General features: G+C 38.5%; 3 protein-coding genes and 1 long non-coding RNA gene across 4 annotated transcripts in view; 2 read left to right on the forward strand and 2 right to left on the reverse strand.

The window, feature by feature from the left end:
• Positions 1 to 1,110: 1,110 nt before the first annotated feature.
• stra6l (STRA6-like) lies at positions 1,111 to 9,330 on the reverse strand. The gene is made up of 18 exons (XM_007567670.2): positions 8,699 to 9,330; positions 8,324 to 8,408; positions 6,610 to 6,710; positions 6,395 to 6,525; positions 6,183 to 6,303; positions 6,056 to 6,101; positions 5,784 to 5,909; positions 5,465 to 5,535; positions 5,033 to 5,141; positions 4,763 to 4,916; positions 4,460 to 4,535; positions 4,221 to 4,302; positions 3,759 to 3,807; positions 3,419 to 3,536; positions 3,222 to 3,341; positions 2,237 to 2,400; positions 1,534 to 1,677; positions 1,111 to 1,447 (listed from the first exon to the last, which is right to left on the reverse strand). The coding sequence occupies exons 1-18, from the start codon at positions 8,722 to 8,724 to the stop codon at positions 1,215 to 1,217; spliced, it is 1,956 nt and encodes a 651-aa protein (XP_007567732.1). The 5' UTR covers positions 8,725 to 9,330; the 3' UTR covers positions 1,111 to 1,214.
• Positions 7,372 to 16,005, forward strand: part of LOC103148760 (uncharacterized) — a 13,163-nt gene continuing 4,529 nt past the window's right edge. Inside the window, exons 1-2 of the long non-coding RNA XR_001664153.1 lie at positions 7,372 to 7,382; positions 12,064 to 12,065. This is a non-coding gene — a long non-coding RNA (uncharacterized LOC103148760). The remainder of the gene's footprint in view (positions 7,383 to 12,063; positions 12,066 to 16,005) is intronic.
• Positions 10,261 to 11,478, reverse strand: spink4 (serine peptidase inhibitor, Kazal type 4). The gene is made up of 4 exons (XM_007567672.2): positions 11,369 to 11,478; positions 10,992 to 11,023; positions 10,793 to 10,905; positions 10,261 to 10,396 (listed from the first exon to the last, which is right to left on the reverse strand). The coding sequence occupies exons 1-4, from the start codon at positions 11,418 to 11,420 to the stop codon at positions 10,351 to 10,353; spliced, it is 243 nt and encodes an 80-aa protein (XP_007567734.1). The 5' UTR covers positions 11,421 to 11,478; the 3' UTR covers positions 10,261 to 10,350.
• Positions 12,474 to 13,636, forward strand: LOC103148751 (serine protease inhibitor Kazal-type 1-like). Its single transcript, XM_007567671.2, has 4 exons — positions 12,474 to 12,622; positions 12,946 to 12,977; positions 13,079 to 13,188; positions 13,502 to 13,636. The coding sequence occupies exons 1-4, from the start codon at positions 12,571 to 12,573 to the stop codon at positions 13,545 to 13,547; spliced, it is 240 nt and encodes a 79-aa protein (XP_007567733.1). The 5' UTR covers positions 12,474 to 12,570; the 3' UTR covers positions 13,548 to 13,636.

Consider the following 16,005-nt stretch of genomic DNA (forward strand, 5'->3'; position numbering starts at 1 on the left):
TTCTGTGAAAGTTTGCTTCACCATTCACAGTGTGACTTTCTGGGAACTATCAGTAACATTTAGATACAGGGTTTAGCTAAATTAAATCTTTTTATGTGTCACATGGAACACGAGCTTCTACTATTTCGGGATTTCTTGTGACGGACCACAACAAAGCTGTGGCTAATAATCAAGAGAAGAGAGATACATAAAAAAAAAAAAATTGCAAGTAAAAATCTGGAACATCCGGCGTGCACGTTTTATTCAGCACCATCTATGGTATCACAGCTGGAAGTCTTTTTTTGAGGTATTTCTCTGCCATACTTTGTTCATTTAGAGACTAACATTTTTGTCCAAAATAACTTGCATTCAGTCAGATTAAATGCATCTGTAAGTCTCGGCATTCATGTTGGTTCTGTCACACATTTCATAGCTCACAGATGCCAAAAAAAAAAAGAGATCACATTGGTCTTATTTAATCAGAGCACTACTTATGGTATTCTTACATTGGATTCTTATTTCCATTTTATTCCCTGAAGGCCTGGTTCTCTCTCTGAGAAGGTTACTCACCTTGTCAGTTTAATAAGTAACTGTCATTCTGTATTTATTTATATTTTTTTATTAAACATTTTTTTAATGAAACTGCAGTTAGGAGAGATTAAGAACAATTTCTTATTTACAACTAGCAAAAGGCAGGGCCTTTGTAAGAATGTTCCTTCATGGATTTTGCAAGACATCCAGGAAGAACCGTGGGACCCTTTCTATAAGTACTGGGCTAACAAAGGAAGCAGCTCTACAAACAGGATTGTTTCAGACGAATCCACAATTCCACACATTTGACAAGTTTTTCATGTAGCAAACAAGAGAAAAATGTTAAAGCTGTTTAAAACCACTGTAAACTGTTTTTGTACCTCACAATTATTTTTGCATTGACAATTAAGTGACATACTTTCAACAACCGTGAACAAACACATGCATTCTAGACAACAACATAACATCTCTGAAATCTCCCACAGTTAATAATTAAAAAGAGTCAGCTCACTTCTGCAGCCGTGTTAACTTGTGTCATCGCTGGCTCAAAAGAAATTGCAATAAATTAACAATTCAAATGCCCGTGAAAACACCTACTCCCCGTTATAAGTCAGAATCTGCCACAGTTTTAAGTAATTTGATCCAATTTGTTCAACAGCTTAAAATTCTGCTGAGCCACACAGTTTTTGTTTTGTTTTGTTTTTTCAACAGTCTTCTTCTGCTGTGATTATTATTTCCGGTATTCCCTGTGGCGCCAATTGCTGGTTCTGTATTTGTGATGCCATGACCCAAGCCCGGACTTCTGACTCCGTCTGGGTGGGCGATGATGACGATGCTGTGGAAAGATGCTGTTTCCTGCGCAGGATCAGAGGAGGGTTCTTCAACAGGGTGTAAAGCAACGCCCAACGCCTCCTGGCTCGGCTGTTGAGTGGGGATGCTGAAGAGCAAATACGCCAAAAATGATTATGAAGTTTAGGTACAAATATGTTGGCCTGCCATGATGCGAAAAGGTGCTTTTCCAACCTGATTGAGCGTTGTCAAATGTGGCGTAAGCAGTCGCATTGTGTTTCTCTATTGTGCTTGAAACCAGAAGCTGGCAGAAACACACCATGACTGGGTTGTTGTGGTAATGATCTGCAAAGATCATCCCTATCCATGTACTGTAGCCTGAAGCAAAAAGTTACATCCACAGAAAACGAGCGAGAGTGAGGATTAAATACAGAGAAATATATGTTCTTCAAATAATTTAGAGTATTTTCTGGGTTAATCATGACTGAGCAGGTCAAAAATAACCCAGTGAGGTTGCTTTCTTGCTATTTTTAATTTTTTTAAGTTGTTAGTTCATGTTACAGCTAATCACTCAAAACATGTTTTACTGATGTCACCCCAAAGTTGATCTTACCTCTAATAAATTTAACAAACTCAACATTTTTGCATTACCACCCCAAGTTTCCATAAGTGGGTCAACCAGCATTCATTTCCTGTGAAATTTCATTGGAGTGTTTGATTCTGATCAAATTTAAACTTGCAAAAATAGTTATTGATTTCAAATACAAAACGTGAATTTGATCGGAAATAATTATTTTCTTCAACAGCCAACCAGGCTAGGAAATGAATCTTAAACATGAAATACGTCTAGACTTAGATTTGACAGCTAAATATACTTAAAAATCTGAAGTCAACGTACATGTTTTTACCTCTTGTTTCTAGTAAAAGTTAAGCTCACCGGCATCCAGGTTTTCATATCCTCTCTGCATTATGGTTCGGTCAATGCGGGACACCAACCACGTTCCAACCACTATGCTAAACAGCAGGCGGATTATGCAGGTGCTGATCCCCATCACCACATTGTAGAAAAAGAAGAAGTAGTTGAAGCAGTGGAACGCCTTCCTGGAAAGCACAGTGAGAGAAAGGTCAGATTTTTGATTGTTTTGCCTTTTTTCGTTCTCCCACATTTTTGGTTGTTGGTATTAAAGAGGTGGTATTATGCATTTTCCAAACACTTGGTCCCATTTTAAAGCTCCACCAAGTAACTATGTTTTGTTCAGTTTTCATACAAGTCCTGTATATACCTAACAAGAATTAAAAGAAATTTGATTTTGCAAATTCTCTTTAAGAATTTCCTACTATTTCCGTCACAGATCTGTAGTTCCACCAGGTGTTTGCTAATTGCTGCTGCCGCTAGTCTGGAGGAGCAGTGTGGGCAAATCGCAGGACAGAGGTGCTCTGTGAAGTGGAAACTTAGCTGGAGATTGCAGCTCCAAAGTGGAGCTTTGTTGAATTAGGCAGCACTTTGTGAGATTATACATTTACTCTCCAGGTATGATTCAGATAAAAAAGCTAAAAAAAAGTTGATTTTGAGATTACCGTTGCTATAGAAAATAACTAGCCATTACATTTAGATTAAAAGTTTTGTAAATCTGGTTAGGATGAACAAGAAATGTTTGACTGTACAAGATGATTACATAATGTAATTGATATGCAATGGCACTCTGGAATTTTCTTTTTTAGTTATCTAGTTTTTCTAGGGAACCAATAACGGGGAAGTCTTTGTTTTATGGCGTCTGACATGTTCACTTCTTTGGAGTTTATCTAATCAGCGTTTGCCCTTTGTCAACAACCGCTCCCAGTCATCCGACTTATTATTCACTGTTGAATAAAGTATCCTGGTTTAGCTATTATTTCCCCCCTTTTTCTCAAAACATGCATACCTGTTGTTGAGAGCCAGAGGCTTCTCCTTATCATTGGGGGACATTTTGTCCTGAAGAAAGAAGATGTGAACCAGAACTACCTGCAGAATCACCAAGCCGACCACCATTCCGATGGTCAGACTGAGAGACACATGAGAAAAGAGTCAGTGAGAGGATCCATCATTATGCACAGATAACCACAGGGGAAGTGGCCTTACAGAATGAGTCCCAGGTTTGACAGCATGGTCAGTACTTTCCCATTCTGTATCGGAAGAACGAGCAAGTAGGCAAACAGAAGGGCAAACAGGAAGTAGACAAAATGGACAATCAGGTAGCCTGAAAGGGAAATACGAGGGATATAAACTTTTGAGAATAGTTTTATTGTCAAACTGCAAATTTAAATCCTACAGATTTTTCTTTTAAAAAAAATAATGGCTTTCTCATCATTTGCTTATTACACAACACAAACATTGGCTCTGAGGATTCACAGAAATATTTTTGATTTTGGTCTAAAACCCAGGAGTTGTCTCCATTTTTATAAAACAAATAAAGGCTTACCCCATAACGTGAAAGCTATTTGCCATCCAGAGTATCTCGCAATGGACGCCTGTGAATTTAAACATTTGGCATTTTGAGAAGAATGAGCTCTCCATCTCAAACATTTAAATAAACTCTCGCTCATAATATCTTGTTCACACTTAAAAATCAAGTTTTTCCAAAAGGCTAAGTGACCTTATGTGTGCCACATGTTCAAGTAGTCTTAATGTCCTAACACATGTGAACTGAAACCAAAGTCACTTTGCACCAGACTGGAATAAGTTCACATCTAACAGTGGCAACCATCTTAAAAACACTCAAAAGATACATAAACAAAGTTGAGCTGCTCGAATCAACAAATCATTTGCTTTCTAGTCTGTTTGTGTTGTACAAAATAAAAAAATGTTCCTCAACCAAACCATTACTGTGACCCTTATTGTTAAAATGGCATTGAATGTTCATGTTTATGTGTGTTTTACTCACAACGCTGACAGCAGATTTAGGATTGTGAAACTTCTCTGGAAGAAAACCTTTCTGACCCCTCCAAAGTCTCTTTAAGTGTTTCCTAAGGCAGAAGATCATACTGAGAATAACCACAGATCCAGCAAATAGATGAATTTACCTCCCAAGGCTCAGATTGATCAAATTAATTCACTTACCTTGACATTTTTTGCTTAATTATTTCTAATTGGAAATGTTTTATTGAAGTGTTTCCATCTTACCTGTAACATTCTAATATATGGAAGGTGTATGCAACCGAGTTCAAACTGGCAAAGATGGTGGTGGCAAGCCAGCACTCTACAACAAACCAAAATGATCAACTACTTTAGTCACAAATATAAAGTGTCTGTGCTCTATTAGTCAGCATTAATTTAATCTAATCAAACTGTCATTCCCAATTTATTTCCAGTATTAACACTGCTAGAGTGTTAATACTGGAACAGAACGATTTTGACGATAAAACAAAACATTTTAAGAGTCCTTAATTAAATTCACTCTTCTGACATGACGATAGAGGAACTCACTCCTGGCCACGTAGATAAACTCTTCCATCTGCGTTATCATGTATCCCAACTCTTGTGTCTGGCTGCAAGAGTCAGTAATGTTTCTTAATGTATTCTTCCAGTACTCTACTTGGTCAAAGACAACGTCACTGAGGCTGTAGTCTGCTAGTGTCATCTAGAAAAATAGCCAAGAAGACACATAAAAGCGGAAATAACTTGTTGGTGAAGGTGATCGCAAGATCAAATGAGCATCTTGTACAAATTTTATTGTTCTTTTTTTTTCTTCTGTACCATATATAGGCCTATGAGGGATATAATGGATGTGCCAATGATCCTGTTTGGAAACTTGAAGTACGGGTCCCAGTCATACACTCGTTTTTGGAACCAGCTGAGGGGTTTACTGAAAAACAGAAAGTAGGTTTGAAAATGGAGTGTGAACAAGTCAATGTGAAACGTTCACAGTTTTTTTTTTCTGATTGATTTGTTTGCAGTCTGAGTGATTTCTTCTGGGAGAGAACTAAGAGATAACTAAGACCTGTTGTGCTGTTTCTTAACAAACATTGAAACTTGTTTCAAGTTGCACTTAATGTAGACAGTTTAGACAAATTTTGTAAAACATTAAAGTTCTGCCACGTCTCTTACTCATAATGTGCTTCTGTTTTGCTTCTGTGCGTAAGAGAATGAACATTAAGGGTAAAGATGGTATCCGTATGTGCAATTTACCTTTGTTGTGGCGTTCTCAGTAGCCTCTTAATGTGGTTTACCTGGTGTTGATCAATCAGGTCTTCCGAATCCTAGCGACAGATAAGGCACAGTTACGCACAAAACTGTTTGTTGCTGTTTCAAAAAATGAGCTTTCTTGTAACAAAAAATAATTTTTAAAAAGAACATTTAAAACAGAATTATGCAAAAATAAAAACAATGCCCTGAAATCACATCGTGTTCTGACTCGTGTGAAGTCTTATATTGGGTTTTCTTTTCTCCACAGCAAACACACAGTGTTTCATGGACTGATTTCAGCTTACAAGCTCGTCACACTCACCGCTGTTTCCAGTTGCAGATGTATGCGCACATCTTTAACCAGCATGTAAATAAATCGTCCCAAGAGGAAGACAAGCGAGAGGATGCAGGGCCACTGGAAAATTATCTTCTGGTATTTTCCCAAAACCTTCGAAATCACACAGAATAAACAGCCAAACTATTTGTCAGATATCTTTGAACAACCATGGAGCAGGTAGTGTATGTTTGTGTGAAGCCCAGTGGAAGCTGGATGTTTGGTCCACTGCAGCGTCTTAAGTTTTATTAGCTACCAACCTTTCCATGAGGACAGGTGGCTGTATCCCAGACGGTGATCACAATCCTAGAAACAGCAGCCGGGACATTAAATACGAAGTATTACCATAATCTATTTTACTAAAACTACACAGTACCGAATGCCTACCAGGTTATAGAGTAGAGTATCCCCAGCACTGCGCCGACTGTTCTGAATGGTGTGGACAGGCAGGCGAAAAATGGGAAATACACCAGACCCACTTCCAAAGCTCCGACAAGGTACACTATCGCTGAGGGTAAGCAGACAGCAATGGGTCAGGGATTTTAATTGAACACTGCATGCAGAACATGGTGATGACATAGAACAGTAACAGGAAGTACCTCTGGCCCACGGTGGGACTGTAAAGGGGATGTAACGCTCAGAAAAAAGCAACAGAACGCTGCTGGACACTGCGCCAAACGCAAAGCCATAGGACCAGCGGTTACTGAGGCTGCCTATTGTATCCAAAGGTCTGTGAAAAGGTATTATTAATATAAGAGAAGTATGTTACTAACAAAGTAGCACACTGAATTATAGGAGTCTCATTTTGACTTACACCACAATACCAAAACGGCCCTTTAGAAACGGCAGTCTGTGGTCAATGGCCAGTCTCTGTGCTCGTCTCTGAAGAAATGACAACGCTCCTGTAATCAGGACCTGGAAGGCAAGATGACACTTAATTAGTGCAACTAATCAAAATGACTATTATGATAAAAACAAATTTCAAAAGTAGCTTGTAAAAAAATGTTTGCTTTACATTTCCCCAGAATGCACATGTTCTCATTTGCTGTTGCTTTGAAAGTGAATGTCATGTATGGGGACAAAGCTAAAAAAATAAAAGTGAGATAGATGTTTTAAAAGAGAACATCCAGAATCCACTCCTTAATTCCAGGTCAGATTTTGATCAAGGCATTTTTAAACGATCAATATTGGAACATCTGACCATCGTCGGTGAGGTGTGTCTGTGAGGTCAGCTGACTGACCACACAGGTTTTGATCGACCCGTTTCCAATGATGATCAACTCATCTTGTGCAAACACCTTGTAAGACTTTATCTTAGCACAAACACATTGATTTAAATGAATTTCCATTTCCCTTAACTAAACAGAACACAATGAGAGACTGTATTGGCTACTGAAGGCATCAGTGTAATTTAGACCTGCACAGAGAGCAACTAAAACACTTTCTAGCATTCAAAGCAAAGCGCACATGACTAACTGATAGCCACGCTGAAATATGCTACGAGCCAAATGATCTACACATCAGATGACGACACCAAGGAAACGAGCCAAACTTAAGCTAACTCTTCAAACTCTGAGCTACAATGGGGTTTATTGTATCTCTATCCGTTGAGTTTGATTTATCTTTAATAAATTGATTGCGTTTTGCAGTTTTCTTGTTTGCCTCATATTTAAGCAGCATGTTAAGGGCGTCTTGTAGAAACTCAGATGGGACAAAATATCTGTTGCTGGCAAGAAAAGAAGAACCTTCAACATTCATGATTGTAAGCATTCCTTGGGATACCAAAGAAATGTAGAATTGTTACTAAGGTTATTGAGTATTTTCAAGCATATGCGATTGATATTAGAAATTTTAATGTCACAATTGGAGCTTTTTACCATCAAACACCTTGTCTTTAAGTGGTGTGATTGACATCACAGACAAAACCCAGATTGGGACATCCCTAGATAAGAAAAAGCACTAAATTCTTTGTAAAATTCTGTTAGCCTTTGACTAGTCAGCCATCCATTGTCTGTACTCGGTTATCCTTGCAGGACCAGCTGACTAAGCTGGAGTACCCAGAGAGAACCCACACATGCACAGGGAGAACATGCACAGAACAACCAACAACGCCACCGTGCAGCAGAGATCTGATTATATTATAATTTTATTTTACTTTATGATTTTTGATGCTGCCTTGGTTTCATGTGCTCAGGCTAAAGATCATTTGTGACATGCTGAGCTGGATTAATATTTTCTTGAACCAGATAACAGGCTCCTCCTACATGTTCTAAATAACTGGGTCTCTTGGTTGGACGTGCAATGAAAAATGTAGGTTAGAAATTTCTGAAAACCTGTAATTAATTTGATTTTTACTGCAAAAAGAATAAAAATGTGCACCGTTTTTGTACTGACAAAAAGTCATAGCTATTTGTGACAAATTGCCTTAAAAAAAGATCTTTGTGCAACTTTCTAGTGATTCAAAAAAGGGCTTGTTGTTTTGCTGTTTCTTGTTTTATGTACTGTAGGAAAAGTAACCAATAACTTACTGCTGGAATTAGAGAAAGATGCAGGAAGAGACCCAATGAGATTTTATTTTGACAGTCCACCACAACTGCAGTGACACTGGGAAATCTGTAGAAATATAAACATGTAATGCATTATAGCAGACATTGCAAAAATAAACAGATCCCAGGCGTACTAAAATAAGCAGAGCTGATCGTCGTAGATCGATGGTTGAAGACGCATCGGGCGACCTCATTTTTTTGAACAATGTTCAAAATTATTGTTTAAAGCTCAGAGTCAGCCAATAAAGCTCTGCTTTTGTGGACCTTAAGCTAAATCAAATGGGAGCTTTTCGTGGCAAAGTGAAAAACATTATCATAAAACTCTTTCTAGTTTCTGAACTGGATCTCTGTACTTACTCTTGCTCCTCTGTGATTCTTATCATCCTCGATAACGCAGCTCATTGAAGTCGAGAGATCCTCGTTTCTGCTCGACTGTACAGAGAAGGGAAGTGACCGGGGATAGAAACCGCATCTCAGCTTCCTGGTGTCAACCACGTGACAGATCTGACCTTTGACCTTAGGATTCAACAGATAGATTTTTTTTTCCCCGTCCCATCTTTTCTTTTGATGTCCCGTTTGCGTTTTCACATGCCAAAGTATTTGGTGACACTTCCCCATTCTGTCCACAGATGTGTCTCCTCTGACACACGCAGCAGATATTGACCGCGGTGTTTCTCAGTATGAGGAATGTAAACAGTGAGCTAAGCCACCGAGATAACCAGCAAATCATTCACCAGCTGCTTTGCCTTAACAGATCAATATGCCAGACTTCATTACACAAAAGATTTCTGTAATGAAGTTCTGAAGAGGAAGCTGGTTTCATGACTTAGGCTAATTTATAGAACCGGGTCTCATGCAGCCATATCCCACTTTCACATCCTATTACAAATTTTGCAGTGTGTCATTAGTATTTTAGGTGACGGACTAATGCAAAGCAGTGCTCAGTTACGAGGTGAAATGACAAGAACGAATGATTTCAAAATGTTTCTTACATGTAAAAATAAATTTCTTCATTTAAATGCCTAAATAAAATCAAGTGCAACCAACTCCCTTCAAAGTCAGCTAACTTAAAAGGTTAGAAAATCCTTATAGGTTTGTTTAAACACATGAGTGAGCACACATGACAGAGAGTAAGAGGCACAAACTGGGTTAAAGATGTGAAGAAATAATAGTTAAATCATACAATAACCAAAGCTTTGAACACCTGTGTGTGATCTGTTCAGCGTGTCTTCTGAAAACTGAAAGAGCACAGCACTACAAATGGAAAGACATTTACCTAAACTGACAGACATCAAAAAAGGGAAGTTCCTGTTCAAGTAGCATCTCATAGTAATTCCTGTTTCCGGTTTTTAACGACAAACATGAGGAAAAAGATCGCCTGAACAAATGGAACCAAAATGTAACGTAAAGGCTGTTAGAATAAAAGTAATTTGTCACTTCATGGTACCTGGAAAACAGCAACTCATCTTAAAACATGGTGGCGGAAGCATCATGCAAAGGGTTAGGGTTAGCAAAAGACGAGCTGGTCAGAGCTGATGGGAAGACGGAGTTAAATACAGGTCAGACCTGGAGTAAAACAGGTCAGAGGCTGGTTCAGTCGATCAAATAATCAATCAGTAAATCTGGGCTGAATGCAAAAATACATGCTACGCATCTTTGACTTTTAATTGTAATAACATTTTAAAATCACTATATCATTTTCCATCTGCTTCACAGTAATGTGCTGCTTTGTGTTGGTATTTAATAAAATCCAACAAACGATGACAAAATGTTTAAACAACTATAAATACTTTTGTAATGAAGATGTATTTTTTCCATCCGGTTTCTGTTAAATTTATCTCTAGTATCTCTTTAGCCTTCGTCATGAACCTGGTATGCAGCCACAATGTTGCACAATATTGAGGAAAACAAGAAGAAGCTCACAAATTTTGATACTTTATTGCAAAATTACAGCAGTGGGCGTCGATTTCCGGCTTGCGTCCTGGCGTTGACTTTATCAGCCGTACAGGTCAGCAGCCTTGTTCCTTCACTATCAAGATGTCCATCTTGGTTTCTCTGAGGAAAGAATTGTGACACATGACTGCAGTGATTTATGATCTCATCTAAGATTTGGAGTTATTTTTTCCTAAACTAAAAATGTGTGTAAGGTGAAAACCTGTGTCAAGGAAGGATCCCCACCCCTTATTTTTCAAAACCACTATAGAAAAACTTCCCATTCCTGTTCAATGGCTGATTCACACTTAAATTTTCTGTATTTAAAAATAGACATAAAATAGCTAAAACTGTCCTGCAAAGAAAACTGGAGAGATCCTTTAGCATACAAAACTTTTAACTTCACTTTAGTTGACCACCAGGTGGCGACTAAAGCATTTTGTTTTCCAAAGAATCAGGTAGGGTGACCCAAAATGAATCTGTGAAACCCAGAAGTGTGGAGTAGCTGTGTGTACTCACTGTCTCTGGACGCAGAGGAGACACTCATTGGCATAAGTGTTTCCATCGCTGCCGCACACAGGGGCAAAGTTCATGGGGCATGCCATGATCTTCTCCAACGCAGGGCAAGTAGGCTGACAGACATTAAAACAGCACAATATTAAATTCTGCTCAATTACAGGGAGTTCAAATAAATGTTTACTCCTGAAAGTCATATCACCTTTCTCATAAGTCCAGACTTGTCTGCAGCATCTTTAGAAAAATAAAAGAAAGCAAGTGCCTTTTGTATCATCCAACATAAATTTAAGTGTTGACGTCAGAGATCATGTAACTTTAAGGCTTTACTTGACTAACTTCTTTCAGCACTGAGTGCCAGTAAAGTGCCTATTACGGAAAATCTAGATCATTTTGTATCTTTTTTGTTTGTACTGTAGCATTTGACCTTAACATAGTGAACAGCATAAAACAACCTTTATCACAGCCGGACTCGTTGTGAACAGAGATAAAATAGTTACAACTCTTCTTTGCTACAAAACGTCTTAAGAGCACTTTCGAAGCACATTAACCACGAAAAACTTAGTTGTTTTCGTTTTTTACCTGCTGCGACACAGATGAGCAAAAGCCCAAGTACAACAAGTCTCCCAGCCATGATGTTGGTGGATGAATAACTCAGACTGGACAAATACTTCTCTCTTTACAAGTTCCTCAACTGTGTTTACATGGGCGTGTGTGTGTGGGAGACTGACAGCTGTTCGGGCTCCCTCGTAAAATAGTCACCATCATATCTTGCATTGTCATAAAGATACTGCAAAACATGTGACAAAACCAAAGAAAAAGTAAAAAAAAGAGACTTATTTGATACTTCAATTAAAACAAGGTTGTAACTTAAAATGTGGGAAAAGTGAAGTGCAGAGAATACTTTCCAGATGTATCTCTAGCTCTGGTCCTCTACTAAAGGGTCCTTGGTAGGAGACTTTGAGGGTTCTTCGCAGAATGTTAGCATGTTTTCTTGGACTTCTGGACTGGGATTTCTCCAGGTATCTGGATGTGACCACTTCCCCAAAGACCCTTTAAGTACCACATGCTCTTCCCTAACCCATTGGTATATCTCCAGTTCAAAGTGTTGCTATCAAAAGGGATGGCCACAGCAGCTGTCCTCTGCTGCTTATCAATGATCACAACGTCCGTTCTTTTGGCCTTTACTGTCATTCACCATATAGTACGAGGCAATCTTACATGGGAAGGCAGATGGTGTGTCTTGAACAAGGACACATTGATGGTGGCGGACAGAGCGGTGACCAACATGGCAACCCACTGACTTCTACCACTGTCCCAGGGGATCTTAGCTCAGTCTTTCTCCACTACCTGAGAGGATGATGTGCACTTTGACCCAGTGGTTTCTGGTTCATATTCTGCACGAATGTTCTTCACTGGTATGGTAGATACATCTGCCTCCTGTGCTGTTAGTGGATAGCCTGTGGGTACTGGATTTGGTGTGTAGTGCTGAGTACCATTTTTTTTTAACATCACGGGTCTAAATTTCATTCTTTGGGAAACTTAATACCAGCAAGGCACAAAAGTTTTCCGGACGTTGCTCTTGCAATTCAGCTGACTTCGCAAAATTTGTCTTACCGTTGCAGGTATTTGCTTGTTGCTGTTCTATGTCCTGGATCATTGAGTCACTGTGTCACTCACACTTAACAAACAGCTAAATATAATCAGAGGCGGTGACTGATAGGAAACCTGTATATGTACACAACCCGCATATCTGCTTATTTAGTTATTCATCAACGAACACCATGACTGGAAGACTTGTTGTGCTGGGGCTTCTGATCATCTGTGTTGCAGCAGGTAAAAACATTAAGTATTTTCTTGTTTAATTTGTTCTGAAGGCAGTTTTTCAAATGAGTTTTTATTTATTTTTTACAAAGGAGATTTTTAACTGTTTATGCTAATCACTGCTTTATGGTGACGTCTTATGATAAAAATACACATTAAATTATATAAATTATCTTTTGAATGTATAATAGACACCTTACAGTATCAATAATTAGTATTACTGATACTAATGGCTGAAAGTAGTCATCTAAAGCTGGTTATTTCAACTCTGAACTCAACATGGTTAAATGTAAGTTGGATTTTGAAAAAAGACTGTCTTTTTTCTTTTTCTAAAGATGCTACAAACATGTCTGGATCCACAAGAAAGGTGATATGAATTTTAGAATTAAACATTCATTCCTGTATGAATAAAACTTACTAAGTTTAAGCATAATTTTACATAATGTTGGTCTTTCATATGTCCGACAGCCTGCTTGTCCTGATGGAAATATTGGGAGATGCACAAAGATTTTGGACCCTGTGTGCGGCAGCAATGGAGTCACTTATGACAATGAGTGTCTCCTTTGCAGTGAGATGCAGTAAGTACACACAGCTGCTCCACACTCACAGTTCACATGTTAATTTTAAGTCACCCAAGCTGATTCTTTGGAAAAGATTGTGCTTTAGTCAGAACCTGGTAGTATATGTAGATGTAAATCAAACATGGAGTGCTTTGTTGTTGTTATTTTAAAAGGAATTCCTGTCTTTTCTTGACACAAGTTTTCAACTCAGACACATTTTGTCTTCTAATTGCCCAGAAAAATGACCTATTTTGTTTTTATTGTTGCTATAAATACCATTTGAGCTGAATGACTGAATCACTGCTATGTCATGTCACAATTCTCTCCTCAGTGAAACCAAAAGGGACATCTGGATCACCAAACAGGGACGCTGCTGACCTGTGGTTGATAAAGTCAACACCATGAGGCAGCCCAGAAAATGATATCCACTGTTGTCTCATTGAAATAAAATTAAGTTTCATCAACCTGTGACCTTCTGGTTGATTTTCTCAATAATGTGCATCAATTTGTGATGCATATTAGGTTCACAACCCTGAAGAAACAAAAATCTTACCAAGTATTTGTTTGTATTATAGTGCAAATATCATAGTACATTTGAAATAAGACAAAACTAAGTAACATGCAACTTCTCTCCAAGATATAGGAGCTTGTAAATGATTTCTTCATATTCCATGGGCAGATTTTTTTTAACACATTAAACATTTTTTCCATGTTTTAAGTGAAAGAAACTGCCAGTGGAACTAGTACTTTTTAAAATTATTAACAGTGCAGCATTATTATATGAAATCTACTTTTTTGAGCTTTACATCATGTTAGAATGTTATTCCCTCATCAAAAACATACCTGGCATGTTGCTTTGATTCTTACATGGATGTTTGAGGAATCCTTTAATGCACCGTGGTAACTTTTCAACTGTACTATGGGGGAAATTTTCACACATTTTCAGTCTGAAAAGTGTTGTTCTCAAAACTTATATCTGTGCTAACATTTTCAGATTGAAAGCAGGACTTCATGTCTTTCTTCTCAAAACTTGTAGTGCTTGTGCTCAAAGCTTCTGCTCTCTTTCAAACAGGGGCAGATCTACTGGGGGTGGCAGTTGCCACCTCAACTGAGAGCCTTGCCAACCCCTGTTGCCACTCCAGCTGGCGACTATGAATTCAAGAAATAGTGATGGCAAAACTGACATTAAGAACATGAATATATTTTTTCCCGACAACATTGAATGCAACACAGTGCAATCTGACACCTACTGCTAAATAGCTGCAAGTGCGAGAGGACGGAGCGCGAGGCAGCAGCATTGGTATATATGGGTGGATATAATATATATAATATATATTACAGGATTAGACATTACGTGACTTATCGTGCGCCAGACATGCGCCATTGCTGTCCATTGAGTCATGAATATCGGTGGTCAGGAAAGTACCACAATCACGCAAAGAATCTGAAAAACAGACGAAATGTTTAGCGGTTAATTCAACCCTATGACAGCCATAGACAACAAGGTCCAAGGGTTTCACATTTAACAGGTTTTATTTTCTTTAAAGTTTTAATTTAAATCTAATCTAACTGTTGCTACCCTGCCATTGACTTTGGCAACATGTGCTGTTAGCACTAAAACAGGGCAGGCCATACACCCAGTCATCAGTAGAGCAGGTGTTTAAATCAGCTAATCAACCGCCACTGTGTTCAGCGAAAATGTATAATCATAATATGGACAGCAAGTCTGATAACATAATGTAACAGACTGAATGTTATGTTTTGGTGTTTTTGCGTACTTTTTTTGTGTGTGGGACATGTTTGTTTTTTTGTGTTGATTCCCCTGAGGCTTGAACGTAATCTCTGCTCTATCTGCTCGGTGAAGGGTCGGCGCGTCCCGCTGCGTGTCCGCTTCAACCCGCGCTGCTGCGCGCTCGGTTCATTGCGTCGACAATAAACCTAGCTTTAGCAGTTTCTAGCTGCTCCAGGCTCTGAGTTGACACTGATAAAGTGTCAAAAATGATCCGATGATGATGTTCGATGCCCGCGGGCTCAATGTTGTGTTACAGATGACTCCCTCTGTAAAGCGTACGATGCCGGAGCATGTGCCGACTGCCTTGGCAGTTTCTTGGCGCATCTCATGTTTGCCACTAGTGGGACAGATACAACTATTGGCTTTAGCAATGCAACACTTAAGGCATTTGCGCTGATGACCAAGGATATTTCCTCATGCCAAAAAAGAGGCGGGTTTCATCCCATTTTGGATCTCAGGGCACTCAATTAGTATTTAAAGGTTTAAGATATTGGTGAGTTGAAACAAACTCCTATATCTTGCTGAAAAGTTGTTGCTAAAGTAGTCTAACTGGTGCCACTGGTCCCTCTGACCACCACCAGAAAAAAGAAAATAGTTGAAACAACTTAATTGAATTGCTTCTGTTAGTATTAATTCAATTAAATTTATCCAACTTAATTTTTTCATTTGGTTTAATTTAACAAATTTAAGTCAGTCTTACTCAAGTCATGTAGTTTACTTCAAATGAATAAGTAAACTAAGAAAGGCTCATTTTATTTTATTTTATTTTTAAAAAAAAGGTTTTATTTGCTGTGGTGGCCTTTATTATTTAAGAGTAGTTGGGCAGGAAAGTGGGTAACGGAAGAAGGGGATTACATGTGGCAAAGGTCATGTAATCCCTTTGCCACACGCGATTGCAACGGTTGCGGCCGTTGCAGTCGCAATCAAAAGTTTCTTTAAGTTAAAATGTGCAACTTTTAAGTTAATTCAACATCAAAAAGCAAGTTGTTATCACTAACCAAACAAATCAAGTGAGATTAATGTAAAAAAAAAAAAAAAAAGAA

The sequence above is a fragment of the Poecilia formosa genome, unplaced genomic scaffold (genome assembly GCF_000485575.1).
Source record: "Poecilia formosa unplaced genomic scaffold, Poecilia_formosa-5.1.2 Scaffold211, whole genome shotgun sequence".
In the NCBI taxonomy this organism is placed as follows: domain Eukaryota; kingdom Metazoa; phylum Chordata; class Actinopteri; order Cyprinodontiformes; family Poeciliidae; genus Poecilia; species Poecilia formosa.

Bases quoted from the DNA above. Each gene is read 5' to 3' on its own strand.
- stra6l (XM_007567670.2), bottom strand. From the start codon at position 8,724: ATGATAAGAATCACAGAGGAGCAAGA. The intron at 6,526-6,609 runs GTAAGTCAAAAT...ACCTTTTCACAG, and splicing joins GGCCGTTTTGGTATTGTGGT to ACCTTTGGATACAATAGGCA. The intron at 1,448-1,533 runs GTTGGAAAAGCA...TTTGCTCTTCAG, and splicing joins ATTTGACAACGCTCAATCAG to CATCCCCACTCAACAGCCGA.
- spink4 (XM_007567672.2), bottom strand. From the start codon at position 11,420: ATGGCTGGGAGACTTGTTGTACTTGGGCTTTTGCTCATCTGTGTCGCA. The intron at 11,024-11,368 runs GTAAAAAACGAA...ATTTTTCTAAAG, and splicing joins GCTCATCTGTGTCGCAGCAG to ATGCTGCAGACAAGTCTGGA. The intron at 10,397-10,792 runs GTGAGTACACAC...TTCTTTCCTCAG, and splicing joins CTCCTCTGCGTCCAGAGACA to AGAAACCAAGATGGACATCT.
- LOC103148751 (XM_007567671.2), top strand. From the start codon at position 12,571: ATGACTGGAAGACTTGTTGTGCTGGGGCTTCTGATCATCTGTGTTGCA. The intron at 12,978-13,078 runs GTGATATGAATT...TATGTCCGACAG, and splicing joins TGTCTGGATCCACAAGAAAG to CCTGCTTGTCCTGATGGAAA. The intron at 13,189-13,501 runs GTAAGTACACAC...TTCTCTCCTCAG, and splicing joins CTCCTTTGCAGTGAGATGCA to TGAAACCAAAAGGGACATCT.